This window comes from Zootoca vivipara, chromosome 10 (genome assembly GCF_965207765.1).
Source record: "Zootoca vivipara chromosome 10, rZooViv2.hap1.1, whole genome shotgun sequence".
NCBI lineage: Eukaryota > Metazoa > Chordata > Lepidosauria > Squamata > Lacertidae > Zootoca > Zootoca vivipara.
In genome coordinates this window covers 50684521-50696557 of record NC_142593.1, presented here as the reverse complement: position 1 = coordinate 50696557, position 12037 = coordinate 50684521, and the positions used below count along the sequence as shown (strand labels likewise).

The following is a 12037-nucleotide window of genomic DNA, read 5'->3' as shown; positions in this document are numbered from 1 at the left end:
TGCCCGGGGCTGTACGAAAGTGGGTGGGAGGCATGGAGTGAAATGGATGGAGTACACATGTGCATTCAACTGTTTTATGGTGTCTGAGTCACCCAGGAGATCGCAGAAGCTGGAGAGTCTGTTGTCTGGAGAGTTCACTTCCTGGTTAGCATGGAGAAGCTCAGTGGCGGAAGTGCACAGCTACATTGAGACCCCCACCCCTACGCTACGCCACTGGAGCAATAGATGCAACTTCTACCTTTGTACGCCACAGTATAAATCCACACACACCACCCCTCATCAGACAAGCAAGAGGCTTTATCACTGTTTGAAGACATACTCCAGTCATGCAAAAGCAGGCTGGTGAAGGGATTAGCTGGGGCACGGGTGTGGTCTTGTGTCCCAAGGGCCAGGCGGAGAGGGATAGAGGCCCACATGTGGCTCCTGAAACTATGAGATAGAAAATCAGAAGCAGATGGCTGCCCCCTGCTCTCCTTGAAGACCTCCAGTGCAGGAAGAGCCCACTACTCTTATAGGCAACCAATTCCATTGCCAAACTGCTCTTACTATTAACACGTTTTGCAGAAGGTTCAATCAAAACCTACCCTCCTGTGACTTCAGCCCCTGAGGGCTAATCCTGCCCTCTGGAGCAGCAGAGGAGACAAGTCTTTGCTCTTTCCTCTGAGGGATGAGGCAGCCCTTCAGGTATTTCAAGTGTGTTATCATGATCACCCCCTCTCAGCATTTCCCCCCTCCAAGGTAAATATCCCAAGTTCTTTACATATTTCCTCATAGCACTTGCTTTCCCTGCCACTGGATCCTCCTCTAAAGCCATCTGCAAATATCCTAGTGGGTAAAGGTAAAGGTAAAGGACCCCTGGCAATTAAGTCTGGTCACGAATGACTCTGGGGTTGCAGCGTTCATCTCGCTTTACTGGCCGAGGGCGCCAGCGTTTGTTCGCACACCGTTTTTCCGGGTCATGTGGCCAGTATGACTAAGCCGCTTCTGGCAAAACCAGAGCAGCACACAGAAACGTCGTTTACCTTCCCACTGGAGCAGTACCTATTTATCTACTTGCACTTTGACATGCTTTCAAACTGGTAGGTTGGCAGGAGCTGGGACCGAGCAAAGGGAGCTCACCCCGTTGTGGGGATTTAAACCACCGACCTTCCGATCAGCAAGCCCTAGGCTCAGTGGTTTAGACCTAGTGGGTAGCAACCAGAAACAATTGTTCAGGATTCACCAATTTGGGGTACAGAAGCCCCCGATGTGGCGACTGCTTCTAGTGCTGCTAATCTGGATCTTAACATAGCCCGCTTTGAACTTGATGAGAACCCCAGCTACATTTGCACACATGCAGCAGAAAGCAATGCAGGAGCAGTTCTTCCCAGATGCTCTTTTCCACCACTCTCCTGCAAGCGCTGTTTGTCAGTCTGTGCATCACACAAGGGCAAGGGCAGAGAGAGAGGCCTGCATAACATCTATGTTCAATCCTGTGTGCAGTGTTAGAAATTTGCCAGGTGCCAGGCGCATTTGCAGCTGGCTACTGGCTAGTTGCAACCAAGTGGAAGATGCCAGGGCGCCAAGATGGCACCTGACATCTCCACCTTCTGGGGATCCTTGGATCTTGACTGTTTTCACACACTAATACAGTCATACCTCATGTTATGTCCACTGCGGGTTACATCTTTTCAGGTTACGGATGCGCCGAACTCGGAAGTCCCGGAACGGGTTACTTCTGGGTTCGGTGTGCGCGTATGTGCAAAAGCGCCAAATCATGTCACGTACATGCGCAGACACGACACTTCAGGATGCGGCCTTTTCATGTTGCGAATGGGCTTTCCAGAACGGATCCTGTTCGCAACCAGAAGTACCACTGTACCAAATCCTGCAGAATCCTTCCGTTATATTTTATCTGCACAATCAGAATGAATTTCAGCAATCAAATTGCTATTTTTTTCCTGCAGCCTGAGCAGGAGCAGTGAATGACGTTATATTTAATTGTTGTCGCTTTTCTTCACTTAGCCCACCCCACTGTCCTGCTCATAGTGGCGAAGAATATTCCTACATTATCAATGATCAGTGTCACCCTTTAAAAGAGGTAGGAATAGGCAAGGATCAATGACTTTTCTTCTTTAAGTTCTCGAAGTTCCTAGCCTAGTTCAAGGTTCTCATCTGAACTAGCCGGATGTTTAACCGAGAATCTATCACAGTCAGTCCATCATTAGAGCCGTCTTGCCCCAAAACGGCAACTAGACATTACATTTTGGCAACTGTAACCTTGGTTTATGGGACCCAGGTGGCGCTGTGGTTAAACCACTGAGCCTAGGGCTTGCTGATCAGAAGGTCGGCGGTTCGAATCCCTGTGACGGGGTGAGCTCCCGTTGCTTGGTCCCAGCTCCTGCCAACCTAGCAGTTCGAAAGCACGTCAAAATGCAAGTAGATAAATAGGAACCGCTACAGCGGGAAGGTAAACGGCGTTTCCATGTGCTGCTCTGGTTTGCCAGAAGCGGCTTTGTCATGCTGGCCACATGACCTGGAAGCTGTATGCCGGCTCCCTCGGCCAATAATGCGAGATGAGCGCGCAACCCCAGAGTCGGTCACAACTGGACCTAATGGTCAGGGGTCCCTTTACCTTTACCTTTAACCTTGGTTTAAGGAGCCATTTTGCACCTAGCTTGTATATCTGAGGTTCTAACGCTGTGTATCCTTTACACCTATCCTCAAAAGAGCACGGACTATTGCCTCCAGCAAACAAACAAATAAGTGCAGCCTGATTCTCAAACACCAACAAAATGAATGAGTAAGGACAGCTCACCAACAGGATCAAAGTGTGGTTGACTCAGAAGAGGGGTGCAGAGCATTTTGCCCCGACAAGTTTGCATTCCCAGACAGTGGTGCCATCTGGGCTGTATTTTAGGGCAGAAGTCTAGGATCTCACTCACCAGACTGACCCAGAGGGCACCAGGACTGGCTTGCCACACTTTGAAATAATTTAATGACACATTTCTGTCTTAAGGATGGGGAGCAAACACATCAGACCATTGGTAAGTCCAGAGACTGAAATTAGGTTTGTTTACTTATAGGATTTGTTTATATCATACAATTTATACACCACCTGGCTGTATTTAAAAAAACACAAAACCCACCTCAAAGCAGTTTACAAAAAGACAGAACAATAAAATCAAGAAGAACTCACGATCCTACTTTAAGACGTACAAAATAAAAATGCTGAAACGGATTAAAATGACCTCAACTTTCTAAGCACTTAGGTAGGCTTGTCTGAAGAAGAATGGTTTTTAGCAGGCACCGAAAAGAGTACAGTGACGGCGCCTGCTTGATCTCAACAGGCAGGGAGTTCCAAAGTTCAGGCGCTGCCACACTAAAGCTGAATGGGTATTATGTGTCACCTGCAGTAGTGCCAATTACACCGATTGAGGCAGTCGAGTGGGCCCATGTGGGGAAAGGCGATCTTGTAGGTAAATGGTCCCAAGTAGTTAAAGGGCTTTATATACTAAGAGCCCAGGTGGCTCTGTGGGTTAAACCACAGAGTCTAGAGCTTGCTGATCAGAAGGTCGGCGGTTCGAATCCCTGCAATGGGGTGAGCTCCCGTTGCTCGGTCCCAGCTCCTGCCCACCTAGCAGTTCGAAAGCACATCAAAGTGCAAGTAGATAAATAGGGACCGCTCCGGCGGGAAGGTAAACGGTGTTTCCGTGTGCTGCTCTGGTTCGCCAGAAGCAGCTTTGTCATGCTGGCCACATGACCCGGAAGCTGTCTGCGGACAAACGCCGGCTCCCTCGGCCTATAGAGCGAGATGAGCGCCGCAACCCCAGAGTCGGACACGACTGGACCTGATGGTCAGGGGCCCCTTTATACTAAGAGCAACACCTTGACCCCAGCCCAGTCTCAAATCACAAGACTCTTGGAACGGCTTACCAAAAAAAACCTGGTACTTAGATGGTTCCTGCCCTCAAACTTGCAATCTAAGAAGACGCAGCACACAAGGAAAAGGTAATGGGAGGGAGGAGGAAAATGCAAAGTTCAAGCACAAGTTTGGAAAGTTACACTTGAAAAATTACAGGCAATGTCAGTGGTGGTTCCAAAGGCCTTGTCCTTGATAAAGAGCATGCCCTCTCCCTGAGGTGCTTTTCACCAAGATCAGATCCACTAGCAGAGCTGGCTGCCATGTCTAGGCGAAGAGGACCGAGGAGCTCCTGCCACACAGTCCTTTCCAATTTACTGCAACACTCTACCTATTTACGCTGACACTCTGACTTCTCGAGTACTGAACCTGGAGTGGTCATATCCTGCCATGCACAGGAAAGACAGCTGCTGTTACATCAGCTATGTAGGCCTGCTGTACATGCAAAGCAGCCTGGGGGCGCACGGGCCTGCGGCTATCACCTGCCTTCACGGCTTCCTCTTAGTGACAAGCGACAGACCTGAAAGCATCTCTTAAAAATAAAGAGTGGCCTGATCCATTTACTCCCCCCACCCTCCTGTGCACACAGGGAAGAGTATGGGACCAGTGAGTACAAGATCCCAGGGAAAGCGCAGAATCATAGAATCGCAGAATTGTAAAGTTGGAAGGGACCCCATGGGTCATCTATATCCAACCCCCTGCAATGCAAGGAAGGGGTTGGAGTTGGGCAAGAGAGGATGGCCAATTGGTTTGTAAGTCACTGCCTTTGTCAAGGATAAAGCAACTGACAATTTTAATTAGCAAATAGAAAATAAAGCAGCAGCAGAAAACCCTCGTCCACCATCAGTTTTTGCTGTGCTAAGATGAATTCCAAGGCACATGCCATGAACTCCAAAAATTTGCAAAAGCCCAAAGTGGCGGGGGGGGTAACACACAAAAAAGCAGCTGATACGCTTAGTGCTTACACCACAGAAAGGAAAGAATTTCAAAGCAATTTCGGCTGGGGGGAATCCTATTAATGCATTCCCCTTTTCCTAACTGTACAGCAGTGGTAAACCACAGTCCCTGCTGGGGAGCACAGGCCTGTTCTTGGCAGAGCACTGGGTGTTAATGCTACCTTTGCACGTTTTTGGCTAGTTTCTAGGCATGCTCTCTCTCTCTCTCTCTCTCTCTCTCTCTCTCTCTCTCTCTCACACACACACACACACACACACACACCACTTCTCTAGCTTCCGTCCAAGCAAGCAAGCAAAAGTCCATATCAGAGTTCAGAGATGCATCTCCGTCAGCCCAAAACACTCAAGGAAGGTTTGGAGCAGGGCGGGTGATGTGTGTGGCCTGCGGAAACTCCCAAAGGGCAAAAAGGGACAACTGGAGGGATGCATTGTGGCCTACCCATCCGGGCCTGAGGTTCCCTACCTCTGCTGGACAATGGGGAACAAGAGAGCCAGCAAGAAATGGATTTGAATTTGGTGGCTTGAGTTCAGGTTTCGCCTCCGCCACTGCTTCCTCGTGTGACCTCTGGTAAGTCAATTTCTCTTGGTGTAAAATGGGAATAATATAATTGGTGTAATATGGGAATAATATAATTGATGTTTCTACCAGAGGGAGCAGCCTGGAACTAGAAAAATGTTCTCCACCTCTGGAGTAGACCATAGTTGGCCAACTGCTTACAATACTCTGACACATCCCCTGCATTCAGGTCAAACTGGATGTTACACGGAGTTAGTCATTTTTTAAAAGTAATACTTCAGGGGGAAGTGTGTGTGTACTGTAAAATGTAGAGAGACAAGACCTTCCAGGAGGCAGGGCAGAAGCCAGAGGTGGGTCAGGATGGAGCTGGTGGTGAGTCACCCATTTTCTCTCCCTTCGCCCTCCCCAATGCTGTGTCTCCCCTTTTCCCTTCCTGCAGAAAATCCCCACTGTGCAGGGAATTAGTGTGGGAAAGGCCCAATTTGAGTTTTTTATATAGGGGCTGAAGGAGAGGTCACAGGTTGGACCCCAAACAACCATGGGCTTCCCCTGGCTTATGGATGAACAATTGCCAGCCTCTGCTCTAAACATTAGATGCCCCCATCAGACCTTTTCCTCTTATGGGGGGGGTGAGCGCTCCAGCTTTATTTTTCCCTCTTTGGAGAAAAAGCAACTGGGGGACGGAGAGATGAAAGAACAACTGACAAGGGTTAAAGCATCTCCTCCCCACCAAATCTCCAATACCTTCCTTTTATTACAATAATAATAATAATAATTCAGAAAAGAGTTACATGAAGCTCTGTGCAACTTGTAGCATGGTGCTTATAAACGCACAGCCTCAATATTATTATTATTATTATTATTATTATCAAAGTTTTAAAAACATACTGCAGGCTGATGATGCACCAGCTGTAAGAAGAAGTAGTAGTAGTAGAAACAAAAGGAGTAACAGTAGCAGAAAAGAAAGGAAAAGTTGCTGCAGCAGCAGAAGTAAGAAAAGGGTGTGGCAGGAATGGTTATGAAAGTCACCTGGTGACTTACGGGAAGGGGAAGAAGATGCAAGGAAAGTCGAAATCCTGCTGGTCCAAGGGAGATGCTCTAGGGACATTTTCCCGGCTGGCAGTATAACTGGGGGAACAGCCTGCCCAGTCTCTGTCTGGCCCACAGAAGCCAACGAGGGAATCACAGAAGCACAGGCGTCATTCTCTCTGACCCTGAAGGAAACGAGAGAAGACAGGCTGCATGGTTTCGCCAGGCCTGAAGAGGACAGCTCCAAACGCAACGCCGCCGTCCCAAACTGGAGTGTGCCAGCTTAACCTAAGGACTTACGAAAAGCCCCGCTGGATCAGGCCAAAGGAACATCCTGTTCTCACCGGGGCCAGTCAGATGCCTGCAAGCAGGGAGACCTGCAAGCAGGATCCGAGTGCGAGAGCCCTGTCCCCATCTGTCACTCCCAACAGCTGGCAGGAGAACCTGGACACTGTGGCTAGGAGCCACTGATAGCTTTGGTGTAACCTGCTTTTTAAACCATGCGAGCTGGTGGCCACCAATGCCCCTTGTGTCCCTGCCTGGGACAGCAGACTGGTTGGGTAAAGCTGCAAGGGGACTAGGATGCAAGGGACTGCGCTGTTTTGAGGCGCAGAATTGGACATGAGGAAGAAGCCCTTTGCCCTCTAAAATCAGGAAATAAGTGGGCAACACTACGCTTGGAACGCCATGTCCTAAGTTGTCCTTTTGCACTGGGCAGGCAGGTGTGTTTCTGTAGCAGTGTAAGACGTCAGGTATATAAGCTCATCGCCAAACAGCGCCTTAAACCTAGGTTACAGTCACCACATATTGGGACGCAGATGGTGCTGTGGTCTAAACCACTGAGCCTCTTGGGCTTGCCGATCGGAAGGCCGGCAGTTCGAATCCCCATGACTGGGCGAGCTCCCATTGCTCTGTCCCAGCTAACCTAGCAGTTCAAAAGCACGCCAGTGTAAGTAGATAAATAGGTACCGCTGCAGCAGGAAGATAAATGGCGTTTCCGTGACTTCTGGTTTCCATCACAGTGTTCTGTTGCACCAGAACCAGTTTAGTCATGCTGGCCACATGACCCGGAAAGCTGTCTTTGGACAAACGCCAGCTCCCTGGGCCTGAAAGCGAAATGAGCGCCACAATCCCATAGTCGCCTTTGACTGGACTTAACTGTCCAGGGATCCTTTACCTTGACATTTTATTTTATTTTACAGTCACCACAACAAACTGTCTAGTCACCTTTTTTTTTCTTGCAGTGAAATTTATCATTTTTATTCTTCCTTTCTTTTCTATACCACTTTATTTTTAAAGGGGGAAAAAATCTCAAAGCAGTTTACAACACATTGAAACATTTTTTTAAAAAACCAGCGACAAGAAATCTCCAGAGATTTCTCTGCACACCAGCCAGATGGTGCAGATGCCAGCAGGCGCCAAACCTGAGGACAAGACATCTTCACTTGGTTGCAAAATGCACCTGACGCCTGGGGAATTTCGAACACTGGTCTGTGTAGCCTCCTCTGCAAGGTGAGATGCCACCAGACAATGGCTCAAGTAACATTCCACAGATATATAAGGCCATGGCTGGTGCTAGGGGTCAGTTTTGTGAGGCACATGAAAATGCCCTCAACCCTGATAACAACACACACAACGTAACAGGCTTTTTTTGACTACAGTGGTACCTCTACTTACGAATTTAATGCGTTCCGAACGCACATTTGTAAGTAGAAAAAAATTGTAAGTCGAATCCCATAGGAATGCATTGGGAGAAAAAAATTGTAAGTAGAAAAAATCCTATCTAAAAATTCATAAGTAGGAAAAATCCTATCTAAACCGCATCCAGGATGGCGGGTGGAGCTCCATTCGTAAGTAGAAACAGTCGTAAGTAGAGTTATTCGTAAGTAGAGAGAGGTACCACTGTATGTAACTTCTATTTCCGCCTGGAAGGAAAGTCCGATGCTGTAAAGAAAAATATTGCATAGGAACCTGGAATGTAAGAACCCTGGATGGAGGTAAGCTGGATGTGGTCATGAGTTTGACCAAACTGCGAGAGGCAGTGGAAGACAGGAGTGCCTGGCGTGCTCTGGTCCATGGGGTCACAAAGAGTCGGACACGACTAAACAACAACAACAACAACAACAAACTTCTATTTCAAACACAATTCAACATATACAGTAATATCATACAAAGTGTAATTCCATAGACCAACACATCATGCAAACAGAACGTATCAAGAGAAATTAAAGTCCAATGGATGGTCAGGGGTCCCTGCTGAGCCCCAGAACTCACTCGCTTACTCTTGCTGTGTGTTCGCCTGACTTCTCAAAGCAAGAGCAAGGGAAAGCAGTTGGCTGTACTTGCTGCTTCAAGGCAGTGGTTCATATCGCGGCAAGCAGGGGTCACAAGGAGGGGGCCCCACTCAGGGTCTCCTTCTGCCACCCCACCCCCAAAATATTGAGCAGACACTGTATAGGCAAACAGTTCCAAAGGAGCAGCAAGAGCAAGTGTCACCTGGGTGGATGATACAGGCATGCAGCAGGAAGGAAAAGAAATGTCTGCTGTGGACTAGATGGATGCAGAGGGGTGGGTGGGGGGCACCAGCTGGGGAACCCCCAGGGGAAGAAGACTCAGGGGATTGGCAGTGGGACGACAATGAGTGGTCAAGAGCAGCAGCCTAACTAGTTGCTCGGTTGCCTGCAGCCTGGGGCGGGGCGAGCCGCGCATAGGGGTGGGAGGCACTGCGCGGAGCCTCTCCACCGCCTCCCCCTCAGCTGTAGGGTGGCTGAGGGAGAGGTGGTGGGCAGACACAAGCCCCATGCTGCCGTTTCAGGCAGCGCAGAGCCTGGAATGCGTGGCTTGGGCACGCTGCAGGCCCCATGGTAAGTGCCAGCTCCCGCGGTGTGGCACCCAGTGCCAGCCACGTTTCATTACGTTTGTTGACTGAACTAAAAAGTTTCGTGAGCCCAATTTTTTTCAAAAAAACCTCACAGTTTTGTCATTTTGTCACCCTCAGTGATGACCCCCCCCCAGGGCGGTCCGCAACCTCCGCACCCCCCCTTCCTCCACCACTGGTCAAGAAGGAGAAGAGGGAGCAGACTGGGAGGAGGAGGTGTCGGAAGCTGAAGAGGGAACAGGGTTTAGTGAGCAGGAAGAAGCTGTGGCAGAGAGCAGTCCAGAGTCCAAGGCAGAAGCAGAGGCTGGAGAGGAGCGGGAGCAAGAAGCAGAGATGACAGGCTGCTGAAGAAGCCAGGGAATCTCCTGCTCCTGCTACTGCTGTGACCAGCTCCCTTCCCCCAGGTCTCTCAGAGAAATGAAACAAACAGAGTAGAGGGTGGTTGTGCGCAGGCACAGCCTGAGATAGTGCGGGAAATACCCTGCAGAGCAGGAGTCCTAGTGGGCACTGGGAAGGCAGGGACCATCAGTCCTTGCAACTGCAAGACCTCCTAGAAAGAGTTGCTGAGAGCACTAGGCACCGGTCTCGGGTGATTTGTTGTTTTTGTTGCTGACCTATGCCTGACTCCAGCCTTGACAATGCCACTTCATGCAGCAGATGTAGGCAATGTGGTGCCCTCCAGATGTTTTGGACTATAGCTCCCATCTTGCCCAGCCAGTGCAGCCAGTGGTCAAGAGTGGTGGGCATTGTAGTCCGTAATATCTGAAAAGCAGTATGTTGGCTACGCCCCTGTTGTCCAGACACACCCAGGGCAGGGCAGAGAAAGCAGCTTTCTTTGCTTTCGGGGGGGGGGGGGTCACTTTTCCAGGCAGCGATCTGGAGGACGTAAATGGATCTTGCCAAACAAACCAAACCCTTCCAACTGGCCAGGCTGCAGGATCCGGGCTTTCCGTCTGGCAATTATGGATATGCATGTGTTGCAAAAAGCCAGAAGGGGGAGAAAGGGGGGAAGAAAGATATTACTGTTGAAGTGAGGCATGTTTTTCCTACCTAGAAACTTTGAGAAAAAGTTCTCTTTCCCTTGCAAGCGAAACTACAGACAGAAGTTTTATCATACCTCCACAGGGTTACTCCGAGGCTGAACTACTGCTCTGAACCCCAGAAAGGGAGGCCAAGAGACCAAAGTAGCAAAGTATAAAAAGCAGGGCCAACAGAGGCCACATAAGGCCGGTTTTGAGTCTAGCCTGGCTCCATCAGTCAGCAGTCCCTTTTGTGGGTTTGGAAACAAGAAGAGAAGGCTCCCCTCCCCCCCCTGCTAAAAGTATAGGTGACACTGATAGAAAATAAGAGAGGGGAAGAAGCCTTATTGGAATGGTGCAGGGAAGCAAATGGGAGGAAAGAGGACAGAGAATGCCATCCTACCCTTTACACCAATGCACGGATTGGCTCATCTCCCAAAGCCACTCAAAGTTATGCAGACCAGACTTTGTTTCAAAAACTAAATGCATCAGGTTGCCAATTCCTGATAAAGTTACAGCTTTCCACCACAAAGGGTGGGAATCACGCCTAAAACTTAAGACACGTGGAACCTGGAGCTCCGTAGAAACTTGGGAGGCAGGAGAGTAACTTGGTCTACTATGTTCAGAGGAACCGCCTGAAAGTTGCACCCTTTTCTATCCTATTATCCTGTATGTGGACTCTATAACACCTGGGGAAGGAAGCCCCTCCACACATGGTCAGGGGGCGCTGCCAGAAAGCCACGACAACTCCTGCCATCTTCAGCGCCACTCCCAAGCGGGGCGTGTCGAACCCTCGAACTCTCCGGGAGCCCCTCACTCTGCACATGCTCAGAGGGCGGCGGCACTTCTCCTGCTGCTAGTTTTGAACCCGGGCATGACGAAACCGTCTCTGGGGTCACGCCCTGACTCGAGCTCCGCGGCTCGCGCTTCCGATGGAGAGGGGTGAGGCTTTACCTGAAATAGTAGACATCGCTCTTGCCAGCGCTGAGCCCCGATTTTCGGATGACCTCCTCCTTCTTCCACCCGGGAGGCAGCGCCGGGCAGTCCACCCGCTTCCCCCGCTTCTCCATGCGCGGGGCTCGGCGGCGGCGCCCCTCCGACGGAGCCCAAGAAGAGAGTTGCTCCGGAGCCCGCGAGGCCTGCTGGCCGGCTGGTTGTCCGGCTCGTTCGGCGGCCCCTTGGCCGGCGGAGGAGGCTGGCCGGCCGGCGGCTGGACAGGCGAGGGGCGCCGGAGAGACCCGCTCAGCGGCCGCCCGTCGAGGCGCCTGTCCAGCGGCAGCAGCGGCGACGCTCCCCGCCTGCTGCTCCTGCTCCTCCTGCGCCGCTGAACTCCGTCGGCCAGAGCTGGGAGGCAGAGTTGGGGCTGCTGCGCGCGCAGCGCTCTCCTCTTGCCCGGTGGCGGCGGCGCTGGCGACAGCGGCGGCCGCGGGAGCGCCTGCTTCTCCGCCTCCTCTTACTGCTGCTTCCGTAACTGAGCCTCGGAATCCGTGTCATCGACGCTCGGAACCTCGGGGTCATAGAGCCCGCGCGGCGCAGCCAAAGGAGGCGGGGAGGGGAGGGGAGGGGGGCGGCACGCAAGCCAGCCAGCCAGCCAAGTGCCCGCCCCCCCAGACGAGCCAGCCGGGCACACGCACCCGGCTTGGCCTGGAAGACCGCCTCCCCTTCCTCCGCGCTCCAACTTTGCGCGCCCCCCTCGTCGCGGACGGCAGAGAGGAGTAGCGCTGCCCTCCGAGGTAG

The 12037-nt window shown here is 51.1% G+C and overlaps 1 protein-coding gene across 2 annotated transcripts in view; it reads right to left on the bottom strand.

Annotated features, from left to right (window-relative positions):
• MBD2 (methyl-CpG binding domain protein 2) overlaps nucleotides 1–11773 on the bottom strand; it is a 49728-nt gene extending 37955 nt beyond the window's left edge. For both annotated transcript variants that reach the window (XM_035100566.3, XM_060280361.2), the window contains exon 1: nucleotides 11255–11773. In XM_035100566.3, coding sequence (XP_034956457.1) covers nucleotides 11255–11370 — 116 coding nt within the window. In that variant the 5' untranslated portion in view covers nucleotides 11371–11773. The remainder of the gene's footprint in view (nucleotides 1–11254) is intronic.
• Between the last annotated feature and the right edge of the window lie 264 nt (nucleotides 11774–12037).